The 22,982-nt window shown below is 45.1% G+C and overlaps 1 protein-coding gene across 1 annotated transcript; it reads left to right on the top strand.

Moving 5' to 3' along the window:
• The first annotated feature begins 1,032 nt into the window (after positions 1-1,032).
• Positions 1,033-20,239, top strand: SINHCAF (SIN3-HDAC complex associated factor). The gene is made up of 6 exons (XM_033163471.1): positions 1,033-1,196; positions 12,237-12,384; positions 12,554-12,653; positions 14,505-14,631; positions 17,377-17,527; positions 19,964-20,239. The coding sequence occupies exons 2-6, from the start codon at positions 12,257-12,259 to the stop codon at positions 20,124-20,126; spliced, it is 669 nt and encodes a 222-aa protein (XP_033019362.1). The 5' UTR covers positions 1,033-1,196; positions 12,237-12,256; the 3' UTR covers positions 20,127-20,239.
• Positions 20,240-22,982: the final 2,743 nt, after the last annotated feature.

The following is a 22,982-nucleotide window of genomic DNA, read 5'->3' as shown; positions in this document are numbered from 1 at the left end:
CTCTGTGTATGATGCTAGTAGACAAGAGACTTAGATCTTTAACACATTTAGAAATGGTTTCTCCTTGATATTAAAATTAAGAGACAGTGAAGCAGGACTGGGTGACCGATGTGTGCATGCACACGAAAGCTCATACCAAGGACAAACTTAGTTGGTCTCTAAGGTGCTACTGGAAGGATTTTTTATTTTGTTTTGGCAGCTATTAATTAGATATCCAAAGTCTGTGCTCCAACACTACTTGCCTACATGCACAATTGTGTATTTTATTACATTTGCATCCTGCCTTTCCTCCAAGGGGCTCAAGGTGACACATGGTCTGCCCCATGTCCCCTATGCAGTAGACTGGTCCGAGAAATTGATTTGTGTCCCAAGGTCATCCAGGGAGCTTCATTGGCTGAGCGGGGATCCGAACCTGGAATCCCATGTCCTAGTCCCAACACTTTAGCGGCCACGCCACACCTAAGTGAGAAGGCTGGGAGCCTGTGAGTGACTGTTATGAAACTAAGGCAAAATGGATCTCACCATTGACTGGGTGGCTACAGGAGAATCACACTTGCTCAGTGATGGCCGGTGTGTATCCGGTAGGAAATCCTACACAGGAAGCGTTAGTGCTCTCACATTCCAAACCAAGCCTTGAAGCCTCTCATCTGTGCATGAAGAGTAGAAAATGGGCTGGAAAAGGGAAGCGAGCTCATTCATTCATTGCCCTACAAGAAGATTATGTCCTTTTAACCGAAGAAACTCCTGAATGGGCAGCGAGGGCATGATTTGTTTCAGAGAAGCAACTGCGGCAAGAGACGTTCCTTGGCTTTGCACAGACGCTGCGGCAGGAACATCTCACCCGGTCTGGGCTCCTTAGCTTCGCTTAGAATCTTCCCTCCCGCAAATCTAGTCCCGCGTGCGTGCAACGTCACTTCTGGCGTCACAATGACCGGGACCTCCCCCGTGCTTTTCCTTCCCATGCTTTTCGCTCGGCCCTTTTCTCCCTTAAAAGGACAATGGTACGCGCATGCAAAAGAGCTCAATTGAGGAGTACGGAGTCGTGGGAACCGCGCATGCGCACACCGCCTGGAAGTTAAGCCAATGACTCCAGAGCTTGCATCTCTCCAGACGCAGGAGCTAGACAACGAGACCGCGCAGAGGAGGGGGGAGGAAGATCGCTCTGCACAACCCAGCACGCTATTGATTTGTTGGAGGTAAATCCTTTTAAATGTTCGTCGTTTCCAGTTGGGAAATATATATTTAAAATAGTAGCTGTACATCTGAAACATGGGGAGCGGGGTCGGACAAGTTTTGTGCTCTTTATTTGTGCGTTTTAAAAATTTTAATTGACCTGCCTTTCTACAAGCAAACTAGTTATCAGGAGGACGTCGTATATATGCAAGGGGGGTGTTTGTAGGTGAGACGGTGTGTAGCTGGCGTTATTCTCTGGAATGTTTTGCATTTTGGAGGGGTATCCTGTGGCGGAAGAAACTGGGGTAGCGAAACGCTGCTTGTATTGTTGTAGGTCGAGCATGTGGCGGAGTGACGACCCCCCCCCCCCCATGAAGGAAAACAGTTGTGGGATGAGTTTCTCTATCTGTTCCACTACCCCTCCCAATTGAATCCGCTTTGTTCGACACGATCGTAAAGAGAACTTGGAAATCGCTGGGTGTTTTAATGCAGTTAGTGCTTTGGATCGCGGTGGAGCGGGTCGGGCCCCGGAGCGAGGAGTTCCCAGTTTTAAAAAGTTGTTTGTTCGCTCCTCTCTCGTAACAGAAAGGAAGCGAGGTGATTGCTGCAATCCCGGCTACCCTTCACAGTAGAATGAAAGTTAATGGGTTTCTACTTCCGAGTAATAAAATGTGGGATTTGGGGCAGCAATTTGCTGTGTCGTGTTGGAGGCGGTCAGATTTGTGTTGTCCGTTACAGCTATGGACGCGGGACCGGCGACAATGGGAAGCAAAAGGGAGGGGGAGGGGGAATAAGGTTTGCAACAAATCCCTCGAGGTCGGCTAAACCGGCTTAGGATTCGAGGCGAGGTTTGGAATGTTGGCTACGCGGGTGTTCCATTTCCGAACGTTCCCGGGGTCCGCGTTCCTTTCTGCAAATGATACACCTGTAGATTGATTCCGCAAGGGGAAAGTTGCACCGCGTTGCATGGCAAGCGGGTAGCAGCCATGGCGGTGTCGGGGTATGTTTCCTCGGAGGAATGGGCTACAGCAGGACAGAGGCGGGGCGGGTTACCCTTGGAGTGATTTGCCCATGCCTTTTGGAGGTGACTTGAGTTTCAGCAGCAACTGAGTTACTTGAAACGAAGGGATCTTTTGTTTTTGTGCAATCTGACATGACACGTGCTCCAAGCTACGCAAGTCTTTTAAAATTGCAATCCTAAAGCTACTTACCAGGGAGTAATCCCTATTCAACAAAGCTGCACTTTCTTATGAGTTGACATGGTTAGGATTGTGGTGTTAATTTCGGCTTTTTTAATATAAAAAATTAAAAAGCTGTTTTATCAGACTACAGTACCATGTCATTAACCACCTGAGTTGGGTGGGTGAGAATGCGGCCTGGAAAGGGGGGGGGCATAGCTGTCAACTTTCCCCTTTTCTTGCGAGGAATCCTATTCGGAATAAGGGAATTTCCCTTAAAAAAAGGGAAAAGTTGGCAGCTATGAGGGGGGGTATCCTGCCACTTTCAAAGCAGACACTCTTAAAAGTGCTGTACACAACTTTGATCGGAACTTTTATTTTTTAACAGTCGCCTGGCTGCACATCCGCCTCTCCCCGCCCGCGCCGCCGTGCAATACTAATCTTGTTTTCCTTTAAAGTCGACCTAGAACCTTTCCTCCCTTTCCCGCGCGTCTCATAAATGTAATCTTTTGTTTTCGAATTCCACTCCGCTGAAGCAAACAGCCCCGGCTACTACCTTGTTTGCCGCATGTAGGCAAAACAAAGGGCTTATATAGAGCATGTGGCTGCTGGGCTTTGCAAACGGCGCGGCGCGCGAGAGGCGGGGGGGGGGGGGCGGGGCGGCAGCGCTCCTTTCTATCCCTTCGACACATAAACACGCACGAACCGTGTTGCATCCGAAATCGGAGCACGAAATACGCACGAGGTCGCGGCGGCTCCGACGGCCTCTGCTTCTTGAGGACTTTTTTAAAAAAAATATTTTGAGGTTAAACTTCAGATACTGCGCCCCCCCCCCCAGTGCAAGGTACCACGCCGCGTGCAGGGAAGAGGAGGCGGAGGAGGCGTGTTTAGGTGTCTCAGAGGCAGGAAGCGCCTTCGAGGGACCGAGCGGAGTGTTGGAACAAACACGCGCTCTGGTTGCTGCCTGTCCCAGGCTCGGTCATTAATTAACAGGGAAAGAGAGAGCTGGAAGGAATAAATGTCATGTTTGCTTTATTGGTGCGCGCTTTTGTGCATTTGTGCAGGGTTAAAGCGCGTTTTGCTCTCCCCTCGTGGCGCGTGTTTATGGGAGGTCTCGCCGATCCCGCTTTGAAGTCGGAACTGTTGCCATGTTTGAATTACGTCAGGGCAAAGCCATGAGGAGGAACCAGTTCCTACCATCGCGGGCAGATCGCGCGCTCACACCCACCCGATATGCACGCAGGAGCTTAGCGGGGCGTCGGTGGGGGGGGGGGGGCGGCGGCATTAGTGAGCAGGAAGTGCTGCTGGTCGCGGCGGAGATGGGATGGAGGGGGCGGGTGGGAACCTTTCTCGTCTCTTTTGTTCTACGAGAATGCGGAGGAGTAAACTTTCCCTGGTTACTTAATGAGGAGGATCCATTACTTTGCTTTCCATCTCCCACCGTGTGGGTGTGGGTGTGTGGACAGAAACACACACACAAATTTGGTGAGAGCGCCAGCGCAACCTGCTGTTTCTCATTATGGTTTTAATAAAATAAGCGTTCGAAACTAAAGTCACTTTGCCTGGGATGCCACTTTCCCTCTTTCTGCGTGGGAGGGGGGGAAGGTGGGCAGACTGTTCTCCCGCATTTTTTATTTATATATATTTTTGTGTGTGTGTGTGTGTGTGTGTGTGTAAAATCCGTGTCAGTAGCTATGATAACCCCGATCTCTCGCTCGCTCGCTCGCTCCCCCCCCCCCCTTGCGCAGAGACTACCACCAGTAGCACTCGGGAGATTAGGCGGCCTCTGGAGGGGGGAATATTATGACGCTTCCTTCCATGGCAGCCCCTTAACTGCAGAGCTAGTCGGAAGCGGAACAGGATACGTAGACAGCTTTTGATTGCCTTTTATTTGGTGTGTGTGTGTGTAATGATTTGCAATGCCTATGCATGAGTGAGTCCCTTCTCCCACCTCCCTCCATTGTTGGCTTCTTTTAACCATCAGATCCTACAAGTAAACAACAGTACAGTATCCTCTCATTGCACATTTGGGCATTACATGGAGAGACCTCATGGCAGTGGCTGAGCTTGGCAGGTAGATTGGCACATTCTCCTCCTGCATAAGCATAGCTGTGACTGTTGCTCCCCCCCCCCCCAGCTTCTAGAGAGTGTGTATTACATATTTTGTTCCTGGGCAAGCAGAGTTCCTTGCACCTGTGCCTAAGAGAGACCTCAGATCTTGGTGTCTCTCTGATCATTACTGCCTGTTTTGAAAAGTAGGTCGTCCTTGGCTGAGGTGGATGTGGGTGGGTGGTCTTTGTTGGAGGCAGGGTTTGCCTCTCCGCCGTGGCGTGGTGTGGTGGTCTTCTTTTGCACAGTGTTTCGTTTTGTTTAAAAAAATGGCTTAAATGCTTGGAAACTCTTTCCTGCTGTAATCACTTTATATATACATGCACACAGCTTTCAATGTATGGATGGAGACAGTTGAGGGTCTTTTAAAACATGATGTTCAAAGTCCCATTGTATTTTCCCACCTCTTTTAGTGTTCATTTACAGTAGAGGGGTCCTTAAGGAGCACAGAGAGGAGCATTCACATGCAACTTCTATACTGCAACAGAAACTCAGAGGTAATTTTTAGTGTTGTGTGAAAAAGCTGTTATTTTTATCCAGGTACTGGCAGCAAAGTAGGTATCTAGGGCAGGAATTAAAGGACATCTTTGGTAAAAGAAAGTACTTATTCATACAGCGTGTAGTTAAAACCACGGAACTCCCGAAGGCGGTAGTGATCCTTCACCAACCTGGATGGGTTTAAAATAGGACTGGGCAAGTTTCATGGGGGATAAGGCTATGCTGCACCTCCCTTGCCAGAGGCAGTAGGCCTCTCAATACCAGTTGCTGGGATTTGCAGATGGGCAAGGTGCTCTTGCACTCAGACCCTGCTTGAGGGTTTCCCACAGGAATCTTGTTGGCTACTGTGAGAACAGGATGCAGGGCTATGTGGCCCAATAGGCTCTTCTAAGGCTGGGATTAAGGCTCATTGAACTCACTGGAGTTTCATCGCAAGTAAACACGTACAGAATTGGGCTGCATGTATCTCCTCATCTCCAAGTACTTGGAACTGTGTTTGCTTAGGTTCATCCCTTTTATTATCTTTGGATTGCATCCAACAAAGTTGTCCCATTGGTGCAAGGACTTCCACCAGCGCGGTGGGACTTCCTTGCCCGGCACACTCCCAGAATCTGCTCTGGAGGGTGTGTGGGGAGGCACACACTGAGAGGGAGAAGAAGCCCCATTATGCACACAGAAGACCTTGCTCCAGGAGGACAATGTCAATGGATGCAACCCTCTAGCATCAAAAATTAAACTGTCAGCATCTCTGCAGAGGGACCTGGCTTGCTTTGCATTTATGTTATTCCATGGAGATAAAGTGTGGGTAACCTGCATCTAATTTCAACAGCCTTCTGCAGGCAAGCAATTCAGACCTCTGACAAGAGCAGTCCTTCTCCTGATGGCCCACAAGGGAAGGAGGGAGGAGAAGGGGGCACTGGAAAGAGAGAGAGAGAAACAGGGAGTGGACTCACCCATTCCCCCCCCCCACTTTTGTCCCTTTGAGATCCTGCCCCACCCCTTGCAGATTACTCCCAAAGGAATGCAGGAGAAAAGTGGCCCACCCTGTGTTTTATAGGCCACACCAATATATTGCAACGAAGTATTGTTTAAGCAACCACAGATAATCATTCTACACCTATTTAAACTTCATTGAATTAAGAGAGAGAGACTGTTATCTTTAACAAACTGAGTCCAGAGTTTTTTTTAAAGAAATAGTTCTTGCTACTAATAGCATTACCTAGCCATTTTAAGGCACGCCAGCCTTTCAGTCCATGCTTAATTCCCACAGGATCAACCTTGTGAAGCAACTTGCTGTTGATTGAAAGGCTGAGAGAGGCTTTCCTGTGACCACCCAAGGAGTTTTCGATAATGAAGCTTGGTAATCCGGTGATCTTTCGCAACAGAAAGAGCAAACTTGGGCCAGTGAAGAACCTGGTTAGAGTTTTAGCACATGGGTTTCTTGATCTAGAATGGCGCATTCTCTCCTTGGGATGCTCCTTTTAAAGCAGGGCTAGCCTGAATTGATTTTTTTTTTTTACTAGAACCCCATTGATCCACCTTGGAGGTCTCTCGAAGTTAAAACATGGCTGTGTTGCATGGTCCTCCTGAGTGTGCACTCTTGGTGAAGGATGTACCAGTAAGCGTCTTGCTAGATCAGGCCACGATCCACCTAGTGGCAGAGCATGTGCAGGGCCCCATATTTGATCCCTGGTATCTCCCATCTGTGTTGGTCTGGGAAGGCCTCTTGTCACAGCATAGGACCAGAATCCTGCTGAAATACAAGTATCTTGAAGGGAAGGCAGAGTTGTGCATGCACACGAAAGCTCATACCAAGAACAAACTTAGTTGGTCTCTTAAGGTTCTACTGGAAGGAATTTTAAAAAAATAAAATATATTTTTTTACTACGGCAGACCAACACGGCTACCTACCTGTAACCAGTCCTAGAATAGTAAGCCTTGTATATATTACAGGATTTTACCCCACCCACTAGTATGCTGACATTGCTAATTTGTTTGAGGGATGGGAAAAAATACAGTAATAGTCATTGATGGAATTGAGAGAATCACAATCCCATATTGAGATGGAGTGTGTGTGTTTAAGAAGCATTGCTTAACATAGTTTTACAAGTATTGCATAGAGAGCATTTAGATTTGCATCGGGCATAGTAAAATACTGTTTTATTGGACAGTCGGTGAATAGGATTGCATGTATCCAACCCAGATGGTCATGGGGATGGAGCAACCCCCCTGTCGAGAAAGGTTGCCACATCTGAGACTTTGTAGTTTAAAGAAAAGCAAAGAAAATAAAATTATGGATATAGAAGCCGAATGAATTATACATTCTTGTATAATGTACATTATACAAGAAATAGCAGGGTGCAATATAACTAGGAATTCCTACAAATACCTTCCTTTGTGCTATTCGGAGAGAAGTAAAACAAGACAAAACAAAAACCCTGACACTATTACAAGTGTACTAATGTATGCAAGAATAGTCAGAACTGGAAAAAGGATAAAACGCCTCCTGTAAAGAAATAGCTAAAGAAAAAGTATGTGACACTACTTAACTGAACTATCAAAGATGAGAAATGATTAACTTCCAAGAAGATAAGTTTACAAAAAGATGGGTCTTACACTTCTGGAACAAACTTAAATTGTGATAATGTTCCCCCCTACAATTACTACTTTTTAAAAACAGGTTGGAAATACTGGTTTAAAAGAATATATAAGCCTGTACAGATGCATATCTTTTGTAAACTTCCTTCTGTCGGAAGATAACGAAGTAACATGCGAGCCAAGGAATTCTCTTGTCAAATGGGAGGTTTGTACTGTGGCTTGAAGATCAGTAAAAGGTTGGTGGGAGGGAAGGAAATTCCTGAGCCCAAGGCTGTCCATGATATTAGCTGCAAGGGCTCTGATCCTTTTATCTACTTGCAGATCTTACGTCCAGTAGTTTGGGGCTGTGCTTGGTATCATCCAGTTTTGAGGGAGAAATGGGAATAAAAGTGCAGGTAGATAAATGACAGGCAGCTCTATGTCCTGCCTAGAATGATTTGAAGTTTGGTGGAGGTTGGCCTTGCATAGTGTAGGCTTAAGTTAAAAATAGTCATCTGCCAAAGGAAGAAGGGCCATCGCTTGCTTGCCAATGGGAAGCAGCAGATTCTGTTTCCGTGGCCTCCAGTTGTGGTTCAGTTTGTTCATTGTTACCCTTCATTCTCAAAATAAAGGCTCCAGGTGTTTCCACACACGGGTGTTTTTCTCCCAGGCAAACTGTATCAAGGCTTCATCTCACAAGGTTGCATTGCAGAAGGTTTTTGGCAGATGAATTGGCCTCTTGAGAAAGCAGATTATCAGAAGGGGGGTGGTATGTAAGGCTCTTTCATGTAAGCGTGACTCTTGCAGACAGGCCGGCTTGAAAGCAATAGTAAGTTTTGGAATTGCCCCCAAACGGCTGGATCTGGATTCGGAAATGATCACCAGCATTCAACCCCAAATTCCTAGTTATTGTTTGTTTTTGTTTGAAATCTAAACTTGGCATTACTCATGTGTGTGCAATAAAATTAAAAAAAAGAATGGCTCACGACTGGGTTGTTATGAATGAGAGAAGCATTATAAAGCACTTTGGGAGACTAAACATTCCACCATAAAACCACCATAGAAACAAAATATTTCTTTTACTACTTTTCTGTTTTGAAGTTCATTGGCTTTTAGTTGCAGTGCTTAATAGTTTCCCAAGGTGATCCACCCTTACTTCCAGAGATAAATGCCCTTAATGTACATTGACATATCTGTTGCTTGTCCTTTGTGGTACACACAGGTGTAAAAAAAAATCATGGAATTGTGGAGTTGGAAGGGTCCCAAGAGTCATCTAGTCCAACCCCCTGAAGTGCAGGAATCTCAGCTAAAGCATCCATTACAGGTGGCCTATCCAACCTCTGTTTAAAAACCTCCAAGTAAGGAGAGTCCATCACCTCTTGTTTCAGGCTGAAAGAAACCTGAGAATCTCTTCTGACCATTTGCATCACTCAGCCTAAATAGCTGCATCTCTGCAAAAGGTTGTAGGCTGATTCCAGGCATTGGGGAGCTTAAGAAGCTTGCCTTGTACTGAGACAAATGCTTAGCCCATCCAGTTCAGTATTTTCCTTCTACACTGACTGGCAGCAGGATTTTGGACAGCAGTCTTCCCCAGCCCTTCGTGGAGATGCTACAGGCTGATTTTGGGCCTTCCTGCAGGCAGAACATGTGCTTCATCTACAGCTCTTCTCCAAAACTGGGAGTTTAAGGATTTTGGAAGTACTGGTAATTGTTTTGGCAAGAAACTGCAGAAAAGTACTGGTGGCTTCAGAGATCACTCTTGGACTCCCATTTGCCCTCTGGTAGTCCTGTCATTAAAAGGTATGAGTTAAATGCCGCATTCCCTTGCAAAAGTGTGCCCAGAGCTCAGTAGAACAACACTCAGTAGAAGTCTTAGCAACTGAGGCATGGTATCTTAAATCAATTTCAGTGCAAGATCTTCAAGTGCTGGTACGACTTCTTCTTTTGCCTTTTAAACCTCTGTAAAATGCTGTGTACATTGATGCCTCTGTTTTATTAATAAGAACAGTAGCAACAGAACTGCCTGGCAGTGAGATTATTAGAAAACAAGTGATGTGGTGTATTTTCCTCTGCATTCCCCACCCCCACCCCCAATTTCTAACACTTGCACTCTTAAATGTGTTTTGTTTCATTCTGTACAACTGGATAATTGCAGCTTCCTCTTGTCTGAAGCAGCACAGGGCATCAAACTTGGTTTGAGATCCCTTTCTGAGTGAAAGGGCTGATTTCTTTTGTGAAAAGCTAATCAGGTTTTTTGGTTTTTTAAAAATGATTTAAACTCGCATTTCTTGCTCCGCTCCATCCTGTTCTGTCTAGCCCGGCTCCTGTGCAACAAAGCAGGCCTATGGTTGCCTACAGCCCAAAGAATCCTGGGAACTATAGTTTACCTCTCACAGGGCTGCAGTTCCCAGGCAATTTTGCAGGTAAACTGGTTCCGTGCTGTTAAGGGCTTTATATACTTGAACTTGGCCCAGTAGCAAGTCGGCAAGCAGGGCAGACCTCTGAGTAAAGGGCTTACATGCTGACAGGGTCTCACTCCTGCCAGCGATTGTGCCGGAGCATTCTGCTGTAACTGCAGCTTCCGGTTCCTAAATACAGTATGCTTAGTTGGAAGCAAGTCCTCCTGACTTCAGTGGGACTTGCTTCTTGATTGAAGCATGCTTGGAATTGCTGCCACGGGGCAGCAGCTGTGCAGATTCACTGTGGACAGCAGCACCTGACTCAGCTCCCAGTCTTTGCCAAATCATCCCCTCCAAAAACAAAGCAAAGAGGGTAGATATAAAATGAAGCGCGGACTTTTTTTTCCAGCCCAGGTGGCTGCTTTGCCTCCTTCACAAATTGGGAGTGGATGGGACCAGAGGTAAACATGAGCTGAGCAAGAAATGCTAATGTTGATTTTTGCAGTAGGCTGGTTTCTTTGCTCTCCTGTTTTCCTCTCTATCCTCCTCCTCCCAGATAAGGAAGACATTATCAAGAGTGCAGGGTCACATCGCAGCTGGGCAGAAACACTGGAAAGGGGGAGGTAAAGCAGGGCTGCCAAGGGCTGTGACTTGGGAGTGGGTGAGGGATGGGGAGAGCTCCAAGGGCTAGGCAGAGACCTGGACCATATTCAGTCCCAGAATTCCACATCTCCAATAGAACTGGCCATAAATTCCAGGAGGAGTCAGGCATCACATAGGGCTTAATTTCATGCAAGGAGGGGGAGTCCAGACTCCAGAGGGAAGGTAGGATAAGAGCCCCCTTGCAAGTGATCAGTGTGGACTTCTGCCCCTCCCTAGTAGCCTGCTGGGTGGGGAGGAAGTGTGAAAGAGAGGATGGGGCTCCAGGAGTGGAAAGGGGGTGGCACCACCCACCACTGGCTTTGCCCCTGCCCCAACAGTTGACACGCGGCACCCTTGGCACAAAAGGGATTTTTTGCCTGTGGAGTAGTTGCTGGTGAAAGAGAGATAGCTCCTTGGAAGAAAAGGGGGTATATAAATTAAAGAAATAAATAAAGGGCACACCCACAAGCCGCTTTTTGGTTTAGATTCTGGTGTGAACTGCAGGCTCATTCCTGGCCAGATGAAAATCCAGCCTCGTGAAACTGGATGGAAGCTTTTCTTGCAGGTGCACAAAAATTAGACCTGTCAACAACAGAAAGCCTTGCCAACTTTGTCCTTGGCATCTGTGTCTCTTCCTCGGGGGCCCCCACCCTCTTGCCAGGCCTCTGTGTGACCAGGCCCAGTACTCTGGTGAGATGCCATAGCTTAGTCGCGAGGCACATTCCTTGCATGTTCAAGGCGATGGCTGGGCTTCCCAGTTGACGGAACTGTGAAGTCAGCGTCCCTTCAGTTGAGATTTGCCTCTGGCAAATAACTGTGCTTCTGTATTCTTATTTAATATAAGTCTGATATGTTGCATTGTAGTATTATAGCTATAAAACATGCACAGCTGAAATGGGCCAAGAATTAAAGACCCATGTAAGCACCAGCCAAGGCCAGGCGATATATAAATATGGTTTGGATACAGTCCTGATCTTCGGAGGCCCTAAAGGGTTATCATTGATGGGCCCTTGTGCAGGTCCTGAGGGAAGTATAGCTATTTCGGGCCACCCTGTACTTTTATAGCACAGTAGCAATAATAGCACGGAAATGTAGTTTTTGGATTTTTTTCTTTAAAAATTAGGAACAATATCGGTGGACATAGATTCCCATTCTGAGTGGTTTTCTTTTGAGTGGTGTATGCCTGTTTTCTCCCTTCCACATTTGAAGCCAACGAATCTACCTGAAATAACTTTTGAGACAAACGTGGTGACATGGAATGCACCTTTTTATGGGGCAACTTCCCCCTTTTCCCCTGCGTTAACTGCAGCCACTTGGGTCACCTTGTTACATGCCTGGCTGAATTTCCTGTGGTGTCCTCTGCGTTGAACGAGGGGGCGACACAAAAGCATGCGCTGCTGGCGATCGAGAGAAACGGAAATGTATCTGAGACACCTGTCCTTAATGGGAAATGGTGTGGGACAGGGATCATGAATAATGGATCGTCTCCCACTGGGCATTTCTGACTGTGATGCGGTGTTGGTTTGCAGAGTTGCACATGGCAGATGCGGGGGGGGGGGGGTAGACACCACAGCTGCTTTTTAAATGTTGCCTACTTTTGTTCCTTTTTGAAACTTGATCACCTCCTTTCTTTCCTTCCCAACCTCCCTCATCCCAACAGGCTAAAGAAGGGAAGAAAAGATGTTTGGCTTTCACAAACCGAAGATGTACCGGAGCTTAGAAGGTTGCTGCATTTGCAGAGCAAAGTCTTCCAGTTCTCGCTTCACTGACAGCAAGCGTTATGAAAAGGACTTCCAGAACTGCTTTGGGTAAGAGTTGGTGCCATTCCAGTACTGTGTTGGGTTTTCTGAGCCGAAGGCTGTTACAAAATTCAGTGAAGCCTGAAAACCAAAGGTGTGTTGTGTTGTGTGCCTTTCTCTCTGTTGATCTGCTTCTAGTATAACCAAGCAATTGAACTATATTGTGTTCTTCTCACAGTCTGCACGAGGCCCGCTCAGGAGATATTTGCAACGCTTGTGTGCTTCTGGTGAAAAGATGGAAAAAACTGCCAGCAGGATCAAAAAAGAACTGGAATCATGTGAGTTTGCCATCTCTCATCCTGTATCATGGTAGGAGTAGCCAGCCTGGTGCCCTCGAAATCTTGCAGGACTACACCTTCCATGATCACTGACCACGATGGCTTGGGTTGGTAGAAGAGTTTCCTTCTTAATAGCCATTGTGTGTACAATGTGTAGAACAGCTGGTATTATGGTTCTGCCGTTACCTGCCTTAATGGATGTTATGACTCATAAGGCATTAATATACTCGATAAATAGGACTGGGAGGGAGAGTTGCATAAGCCACAACAGGACCAGATACAGTGTGACTACAACTCCTCTGATGCCCAGTGAGCTTAGCCACTAATCAGGAATTGATGGGAGTTGTAGTCCAGCAACATCTGGAGGGCACCAGGTTGAAGGACACTGGTTAGCTATTATGAGTAGAGGTATGCTGCACATTAGGTGTAGGAGCAGGTAGATAAGCAGCAGGGGGCAGAAGCATCATCTCCCAGTGCACCGGAACAATTCAAAGGGTGGGTGTGGATTTCTGGGTTGCAACCTGTCAACCCTGGTATGGCACAATAGTTTATTATACTCTCCATTGGTGTATACAAGGCTAAGTGTTTGCATTGATTCTGCAGGAGTGCATCCACAAAAATGTGGCAATACTGTAATTACAGCTTGGCTACTTGATGATGGTTTAAAGCTTAACCTTTTTAAAACAAACCAACAGAACCCAGGTTATTCTCCTTATGGCTGCAGTCAGGCTTGAAAACCTACAAACCATGCATGTATCAGGTATGGCTGAATGAGATTTCCAGTAGTTGAGGCTGACATTTCCTTCATCCTTGTGGTGTGCAAAATCGGGTTAAATTAGGCAAATGACACCAATGGTAGATAAGGTGAGCATAATTTAGTCAAATTTTGCTTTATTTGCATAATGTATACTGTTCAAAGCATCCAGCTTTACTTGGCACTGAACCTGAAAGGTCTTGGGTGCTGGGTTTCAATTATTATTTTATTATTTGTTTTAAAGCACAGTAGAGCCTGAGCAGTATAAAGCAAACTCTTGCATGCAAATCAGCACACAGCCGCTTTCCCCATTAAAAAAGGTTTTGCAGTTTTTGCACCATTGCTTATTGTTACAATTCATCAGATGAGATGCCCCAAAATCCAACTATTCTGGACAACAGCCATACGAGAAATATGTAAAGTAACTAAGCAAGTATTAGAATTCACCCCAGAATTGGCCCTACTAAACATCTTCCGAGACAATAATGTCCATTTACACTACAAAGAACTCATAACCCACCTACTTTCAGCAGCCAGAAAATCATAACCAGACACTGGAGAGACCTGTCAGGAGTAAGCATGGACCAATAGTACAAAATAGTATGGGAAACAGCCCTACTAGAAAAATTAACCAATATACTGAAACTGACACAGGGACAAATAGAAGAAGATGCCTTCACTCACCCTGGTACGGCTCCCCTTTTATCACATACACAGCCCAACAAGACAGTGACAACCACAAATGAACAATCACACCCTAGGCCAACCCCAACTTCTCTCACCACCAATGGAACACAAGTGAATGGCAGAGAACCTGCACAAGCGACGCTGACACAAAACCCCACATACATTAAGTAAAATAGAAACATAGTCACCCGACCCCACCCCACCCATCTTTCCCCCCCACCTCTCTCCCCCCTTTCTTCCTAATGTCTCAACAAATGAAACTGATCTGTAAAAAATGTTACTTGAAAAAGAGAGACATTGCACATACTTTTGTAAACCAAGTAAATCTTTAATAAAAAGACACTTAAAAAAATTACAGTAATCAGATGAGAGTCGACGAAACAAACTTTTTTCTTGCTGTCCTTTTCCAGGTGGTGGATGCAAGAGCTGGACCGAGTCTTAAGACGACATTGAAGCCAAAGAAGATGAAAACCCTTTCTGGCAGCAGGCTGAAGAGCAATCAGATAAGCAAGCTGCAGAAAGAGTTGAAGAGACACAGTATGTTAATCCTAGCTGCTTTTTCCATTAATGGGCTTGATTTGGTGCAGTGGTCCTTGTCTCTGAATGGCTGTAATATATATCACAGGAGAGGGCCTTTGGTGTATAGAGGCAGTATGAAATTCCAAAAATCCACCATGTTGGCTACCCTGGAATACTCCCTCCTAAATCTAAGAGGCTGGCTTTAAATCTTACTAGTTTCACAGCCCTACAGTATTTTTTACAGTATGTGTCTTGCTTATTCTTGGACCTGAGCAAAGGAACATTACTGGAGGACTTTGAAAGTATTGTTTCTGCAGTTCCAGTGGCTTAGTTGCAGCGTAAAATTGGAAATTCAATCAAGCTGAAAATCCCTACCAAACCTGGCTGTATTTGCAACCTAAGGGATAGACCTATATCTGTTTCAAACCATTTTTATCATAAATGGGTCAAAACATGTGTCTTCCATTTGGCTGGTCACTATCTCCCACCCTTTGTGTATGTTCACAGTCTTATCCCAAAGAAATAATTCATATTGCAGTTGTTTTGGGGATGGAAATGGGATGACACCACCCTTAGCAATCCAGAGAAGGGCAAGATAAGTAAAGATGTTGCTGCTATTTTTAAAAAATAATGTCTTATTTAAGCTATTTATATACCACTTAATTACCAAAGTTTCTAAGCCAGCCTGGTGCACTCAAGATGTTTTGGACACCAGCTTAGCAAAGGCTGTTCTAGGCAGTGCACATAAAAATTGAAAGCATACATTGCATAAATTAAAATTAATAACCAGACACATTTTAAAATCCCTGCATAACTGAATGTCAAGCATCTGGCATTCAACAGGAAGTGGGCAGGAGCCGTCTAATCTCAGCCAGGAGGGAGTTCCACCAAATTGCCCTCAAAGTACTGAATGCAGGGCTCCTGGTGGATATGAGCCATGCATCTTCAGTCAATGGGTACCACTGGCAGGGATTCCCCCTAAGATCTCAGTGATCCAGGGAGGTCTATAAGAGACCAGGAGGTCCTGAACCTGAGTATCCTGAACCCAAGTTAAGGGCATTGTAAATCAATAAAAAAACCCTGAATTTGAATAGCCAACTGTAAGGGTTCTGCTGTGGTTCCTCGCAAGTAAAGAGGCTCGACTCAGGTCCCGTATATTTACAGGTTTTATTGTGCAGATATGTACAGTGCAGAGCTCAAAAGTCCATGACCAGCTTAGTCACTTTCAGATTCCGGAAGTGGCGCTTTTCGGGAGCGCCCCCAATATAAGAACTTGGGCACCCCCACTCTCCTCCTACCCTCCTTGCATTTGACACCCCTACGTAATTGGGGCGACGGAACTGTCGTTGTTCCCTCTTGTCTGTGCCTGCTGAGTGGGTGTTGGGTCTCTGGAGCATCCCCCAGCCACCTCTCCACTGGGCTACCTTCCTGCTTGTCGCTCCCGCTGGAGATTCCCCTGCTATCCTCTCTGTCCCCTGACAGCCCCTGCACCGCCCCACTGGGCGCTTCCTGTTCCCTGGCACCAACCTTTGTGGGCAGGTGTTAAGTGCTGGCAGTAGTCTGTCCCCACCAACAGTCTAGCAGCAACATTTTGCACCAGCCAGAGCTTTGAGGCCAGGCCCAAGGGTAGCCCTACATAGAATTGCAGTAATCAAGTCCTGAGTTACCTTTGGCCAGTTGTCCCTGTCTGAAAGTGTTGGTAGTTAGTGCACCAGCTGTAGCTGGTAAAAAGTACTCTTAGCCACCGAAGTGACAAGGGTGGATCCAGGAGCTTCCTCACCCACAATAGGTACGGTAAATGGCATGTTCCAAACTTCCAAAGGTTTTATCAAATGGTTCTCTGCAGGATTTGGGGTAATAAGTACATGGGGGATTAAATACTAACAACCCTGAGGAGAACCTAGGAGAAAGCTCAACTCAGGGGTGGAAAACCTTTTATGGCTGCCGGGCCAGATCTTTCTCACTCCAGCCCCATATGGGGTACATTTTCAGAGATTCAAAGAGCAGCACAGGGCTGTTTGCTGTAGGCGGCTCTTTGAACCTTGCTGCAGGAGGGGGAAGTGGTTTCCATTGAAACTGCTGTTAAAATGGAGGGGAAGATGTCAATGGAAACCACTTCCCACTCCCAAAGAAAGATGTGCCCTTTCTATCTTGTTTAAACAAAGGGAGAATCAGGAGTTCAACTTTAAGCTCCCAATTGTTTCTTTGAAGCCATGTCAGTACCTGCTGCACATCTGAAGTCACATATCATGTCATGGGCCGGGTGGATGGGTGTGGTTTGGGGAAAACAGCCTTGTGAGCCACATTGGGACCCCTGGTGGGCCACATGTGGCCTGTAAGCAAAAGTTTCCCCACCCCAGACACTGATAGTAGGTAGACACTTGGGTAGTCTCAGTAGTCCGTGGAAATGTGCTGTATGTGGTGTGATGGTTAAGAGCGGTAGACTCGTTATCTGGGGAACCGGGTTCATGTCTCCACTCCTCCACATGCAGCTGCTGGGTGACCTTGGGCTAGTCACACTTCTCTGAAGTCTCTCAGCCCCACTCACCTCACAGAGTGTTTGTTGTGGGGGAGGAAGGGAAAGGAGAATGTTAGCCGCTTTGAGACTCCTTTGGGTAGTGAAAAGCGGGATATCAAATCCAAACTCTTCTTCTTCATCATCATATGGACCAGAAACTTGGAGATTTTGAAAGTTGAGATTCTAAAGAAATAAAAGACATGTGCAAAACTAGTTAAGTACACTGTTTTTCCTCTTCCTTACAGACTCTGATGCCCACAGCACTACTTCAAGTGCCTCTCCAGCCCAGTCACCCTGCTATAGCAATCAGTCTGATGATGGCTCAGACACTGAGATGACCGCTGGCTCCAGCCGCCCTCATGTCTTCTCCTTCTTAGATCCCATTTACTGGAAAAGGTAAAAAGAAAAGGAAGCCTGAAACAGAATCAGCACACTCCTTTAATTCATGGTAGAAATCTGTACTATTTCCAAAGCACAACTAGCAACTGTAGAGCTACACAAATATGACTCTTTATAAAACTTTTAAAAACAATGTTTACAGCAAGACCCTGCTTGAAGGCGGCTTACAGTCTTAGTTTCAGACAAAGGGGAAAGTAGACAGCGGGAGGAAAACACAGGAAGAGGCAGAGGTTAAAAATGCACATAATTGCAATAAATGTAATCTTAATTACAAGGCTCTTTTGCTTCCGTTCGGTTTAGCAATTAGGGAGCACTTGCAGACAGCTGATGACTCAACGTGGTGTTTAGGGATGTAAATAAAGTAACTGGATAGCATGCACAGCATGAAGTGGGTCACAAGGCATCTTGTTGTTCTCTTGAAAGCAAAGCCAGAGTCCTGGGGCTGTTTCTCCCCCCCCCCCCCCGCTCCCCCCCATTAATCCTCTCTTAGAGGGAAATGATGGATGCCATGACAGTAGCCAGCAGTAGTATTGATCTCCAAGTATCCCTCTTGCTTTAGGATTAGCTAGTTGCTGCATATACTGTGTAGGCTTGTATTGCCTAGCAAAGATATGTACACCTGCTCTATAACAAACTGTGATCGAGAAGTCTAGGAGTGCACCATCGATTTATGGCTTTTGCTGCTGCAGGGTGTGGTGATAGCCATTAACTTGGATGGCTTTAAAGGGGGATTAGACAGATTCACAGAGGGCAAGGCTATTTGTGGCTGTCGGGCATGCTTGCTAGCTGGAGCCTTCTTGCTCACCAGCAAGTGTATACCACTTGGAAAGCAGCAACAGAAAAAGGCAACTGAAATGATCAAAGCGGTGGAGAAACTCCCCTGTGAAAAAAGGCTAGAGAGAAAGTGAATACAAGCTGACATGGTAGATATTTAAAAAATTAGGCATGGCACAGAGAACGTGGATTCAGAGAAGTTTTTCTCCCTCTTGTGTAACACTGAAACTTGTTGACATCCATTGAATCTGAATATTGGAAGATTCAGGACTGATAAAAGAATGTACAGTACTTCTTCATGTAGTGCATATGGAACTCGCTTCCACTGGAGGCAGTGATGGTCACCAATTTGGATGGCTTTAAAAGAGGATTAGACACATTGATGGAGGAAAAGGCTATGTTCTGCTTTGACTGTCAGGCATTATGTCTTTGAATACCAGCTGCGAGGAATTGCAGGTGGGCACAGGGCTACTGTGCTCATGTCCTGTTTGCAGGCTCCCCAGAGGCACTGGCCACTGTGGGAACCAGAAGCTGGACTAGACGGCGTACTGGCCTGATCCAGCAGGCTTGTCCCTATTCACACTTCGAATTACTGGGCAGGATGAGAAATTTCTCAATAGAGCGAAATGGACTGTTCTAGAACAGCAATGAAGAGCAGGGGTGCCCCTAGGAAGGAGGAAGGTGGCCCAGTGCAGGAGACAAACCCCAGGAGGAATGTGACATGGCAGAAGCAGGGCTATCCGGAGCCATGCTGTGTTGCTGGAGCTGCAAAATCTATTCCATGCCCTCGCTTCAGACACCCGATTCTAGGCCAGATAAGTTTCAGAGGAGACTGAAAGGAGATTTAGCGGCCATCTTCTAAATATCTAAAGGGCTGTCACATGGAGGATGGAGCAAGCTTGTTTTCTCCTGCTCCGGAACCCAAACCAGTGGCTTCACGTTACAAGAAAAACATCAGGAAGAACTTTCTGACAGTAAGAGCTGTTTGGCAGTGAAATGGACTCCCTCAGGAGGAGGTTTCTTGGAGGTTTTTAAGCAGAGCTTGGATGGCCATCTGTCACGGATGCTTTAGCTGAGATTCCTGCATTGCAGGAGTTTGGACTAGATGTCCCTCAGGGTCCCTTCCAACTCTACCATTCTATAATCTCTGGCCAATAGCATTTTAGACACACCAAAAAATACTGTTTCTTCTCCTAAAATTCCCCAACCCTCCTAAAGTGGTATTACTAAGGTTTGCATTCACTCATATAGAACTGCTCAAAACTTAAGCTTGGCACCTGCTTTTCTGCTGTGTGGTAGTTAGAAATCAATTTGGTGGGTGATAGGGACAGAGCCTTCTTCATCAGGACACCTGAAGAGGTTTATCACCCTGCTTTTTTGCCTTTGGATGAGCTGTGAAACCTTTCATTGTTCAGACAAGAATCTTAGGAGTAACATTTCCCCCCGATTTTCTGGTTAAACTGCTTTGATCCTTTGTAATCTCATTGAACACCACTTAGATTTAATGCTGCTTTACCTTGCTGTGATGGTTTCATTCTTATCTGTTAGCTGATTTTAATTATTATTATATTTTTGTATGCCATATCAAGTCCATCTTTTGTCGAAATTAATACATGTATGAAATGAAATCCAAATTTATCTTCTTCTTTTCTCTTGAAGGCAAAAAATTTGCTGTGGAATTATTTACACAGGCCGCTTTGGAGAAGTTGTTATAGATGCTCACCTCTTCAAACCCTGCTGTAGCAATAAGAAGTCCACAACTGAGAAGCCGGAGCCACAAGGCCCCCAGTCTCCAACCATCTCCAACCAGGAAGAGTGGTGACTTCCACAGCAGTCGGTGTAAAAAAGAACCTCTTTTTCTCTCTGGAAAGGCTTGAAAGTGATTTTCTCTTCACTTTAGAAGCCTGCTATGCTGCCAAAAGACTCCCCCCCCCCGACCTTCAACGGTTTCAGGATCCCATTTTTTACTGCTTCAGTTCCACCAATTCAGAAACCTGTTCATATCTCCCCCCCCCCCCGAAATGACTGTAAATAATATTTAAAAGGCTCTAAAATCCATAATCGAGCTGAATGCTGCTGCAAATCATCTTGGTTCAGCCTCTTTCCCCACACAACGCTTCTTCAGATGAAAGGCCATAAAAGAGAATTAAAATATTTAGTGTGTTTTTCTGAAAGAGAAGTAGTGCTCACATTTTGGCATGTTAAAACTTTTAGCCAGTAACCTTTTCTCCCTGTGAGGAAAATACTTATTACTCTTAGGCACGGACCTGAGTTTGCCGAAGTTTGTACAAGACTTCCCTGCTCTGTATATGTTGTAAAGGTGGGGAGCTCTTAATTTTTACTACTGATGCTTTAACAGGGATAAAAAGTGTTGCCTGTCCTGAACCCCGACGCCAAGGGCTCATCTTTCTGGCCTAGTAAAAGTCTATATATGAAGGGACTGAGCATGCAATCAGCCTTTGGCAAACAATAAAGTTTTGAGACTGTCCCATTCATTACCTTGGTACTGGACCAAGTTAACTTTTTTCTCTCCCCTGCCTGTTGCAGTGTGCAGTCCATGTATGATTTATGCATTAATATTACAATGTTCAGGGAGATGAGGGGCTCCTTCATAGTATTGAAAGGACACCCTTTACAAATGTTGGCCAGTTGTGTAGGGCTGTGATGATAACAGTATATATACTAAGTCCTTCTTTTCAGTACCTTGATATGGGACCAATTAAGTGTATATTATAATTTGTGATTGCTCTCTTTACCTGTCTAGTCCCACACCTTGATAAGGACTGAGTAAAAATCTGCCTAAAACTAGTAAATTGCAACTGGGAACAGCAGTCAGTTTGTGCCTGGTAAGGTAAGAGGAGGTTTTATAATCCCAATCCAACAGCAGAATGCAAACAACGCGGTAATCACTCTTCATTTTATACAAATTTAATTATTATTATTATTAATAATAAGAATTTTGAAGGCCAGTCAAAAAAGCAAGCCCATTCTAGCTCAAGCTCAGGTTTAAGATTCCTCTTCTGTCTTTCTGCACTGTTTGATTAGCTTGGTTACGCACCCAAGGAAGGAAAATCGCAATAATAACAAACCCATCCGCATCCTTATTATAAAGTATTATCTAAAGAGAGAGAGAGAGTTCTAGGTATGCACGGCATTTGTTGGCAAATAAGAGAAAGCGTTTTTATTTCAGATGTATACTCTATAAATGTGTGCATAAATTACTGTGACTTCTCTTTTTTAAAACAACAACAACCTAGTATTGTCTAGTTAGAGCTATTTCCCAAGTTCACGACACTAAATGCGTATAATAGCCTTCATGTATGAAGAGCCGTCACAGGCTGTAGTCAGTGTCAATCCCTTGTCTATGATCTTCTGGTCCCAGCTGCTTAAGTACTGCAAGTCCTTCCTGTTACCCCTCCTCTCCTAATCTCCCAGAAGTGCCTTCGGTCCTTGTTCCTACTCCTCTTGTGCTCAGCCTTCAGCACAGAACTGCACAGTTAATTCCCCTCACTGCCTGCTTGTCCCCTATTTTGGATTTGCTCCTTCCTAAATGCTGCCCCTCTTCAGTATTTCATGTGACAAACTTCCCTGAAGAGGTGGTGAGCTAATTCTGCCCTAGCACCTATGGGCATGCAGGCCTCTCCTAGGACTCCCATGTTTCCCCCCATGCTTTCTCAGTCTGTACTGTGAGAGGGAGAAAAGGGGTTTCTTAAGCATTGTCACTGTAGGACAGGGCACTTGGCTGAATTCAGTTTTTCCCTGAAATCTCTGCCAGCATAAGAACTAGAATATTGTTTGCTCTGTTTTAAGATGAGATTCCCACGATTCTGATAAAATACGCCAGTTGACCAAGGAAAGAGTTCTATCAGCTTTGGCAAATAATGGCTTCCGCAGTAAGTATGCTGCTGTATTTAGCTCATACAGATTTCTCCATTTATTTGAATAGCATGAGAATTTTGTCTTGTTTTGTGCAGTGCACTACTACAAACACAACTTTGTCTTTTTATACTTTTTATTAAACAAAAAAATCCTAAGCTGATGCATTAGGAAAACAAAATCTGAGCTATTGTCTTCCTACCTTTTTTTAGGGTTCCCTTAATTGTGTCCCTCCATTTGTAAATAGGAGAAATATTCTAAAGGGAGGATAAGATAGGTCTTTATTTGTAACTGACTAGCTACTTGGCAGTTTTGCTGGGTTGGTAATCTCAGAAGGATTCATGTAGGAGTCCCAGATATTTTCCCCTCATCATTTTACACATTTAAGGTTTTATTTTTTTGTTTGTTTCTGGGTTGTTGTTTTTAGTAAGCGTCAATGGTTATGTGCATTTACAGCTACAGTATGAAACAATGTACTATGATATGGATCATCTCGTCTACTTCTGTATTTATTTATTTATTACTACAACAGCAAACTGCTTTTCCCTCAGCCTCCTTACTCCTCCTTCCTATGTAGTAATGCAATATGAATTGTATGTAGTTATGCACTTTGTATTAATGTAGTAGAAATCTATGGAACCTGTTTTTATACTTTTTATATTGTTCATACACTTGTAATCCAAACTTTTTTTTACACTAGGGTAATTAATAAAAAAATAGATTTTATTTAGAAAAATAAGCATTTTTCTTCCTGACTTAAAAAAAACACAAATTGATTTATTGATTTCACCATTAAAGTGGG

This window comes from Lacerta agilis, chromosome 10, assembly GCF_009819535.1.
Source record: "Lacerta agilis isolate rLacAgi1 chromosome 10, rLacAgi1.pri, whole genome shotgun sequence".
Lineage (NCBI taxonomy): Eukaryota > Metazoa > Chordata > Lepidosauria > Squamata > Lacertidae > Lacerta > Lacerta agilis.
Note: the sequence above shows the minus strand (reverse complement) of the source record. Positions and strands in the feature narration are given on the sequence as shown.

Coding starts and splice junctions, on each gene's coding strand:
- SINHCAF (XM_033163471.1), top strand. CDS start 12,257: ATGTTTGGCTTTCACAAACCGAAGATGTACCGGAGCTTAGAAGGTTGC. Junction 12,654..14,504: donor CAAAAAAGAACTGGAATCAT/GTGAGTTTGCCA, acceptor GTCCTTTTCCAG/GTGGTGGATGCAAGAGCTGG. Junction 17,528..19,963: donor GATCCCATTTACTGGAAAAG/GTAAAAAGAAAA, acceptor TTTCTCTTGAAG/GCAAAAAATTTGCTGTGGAA.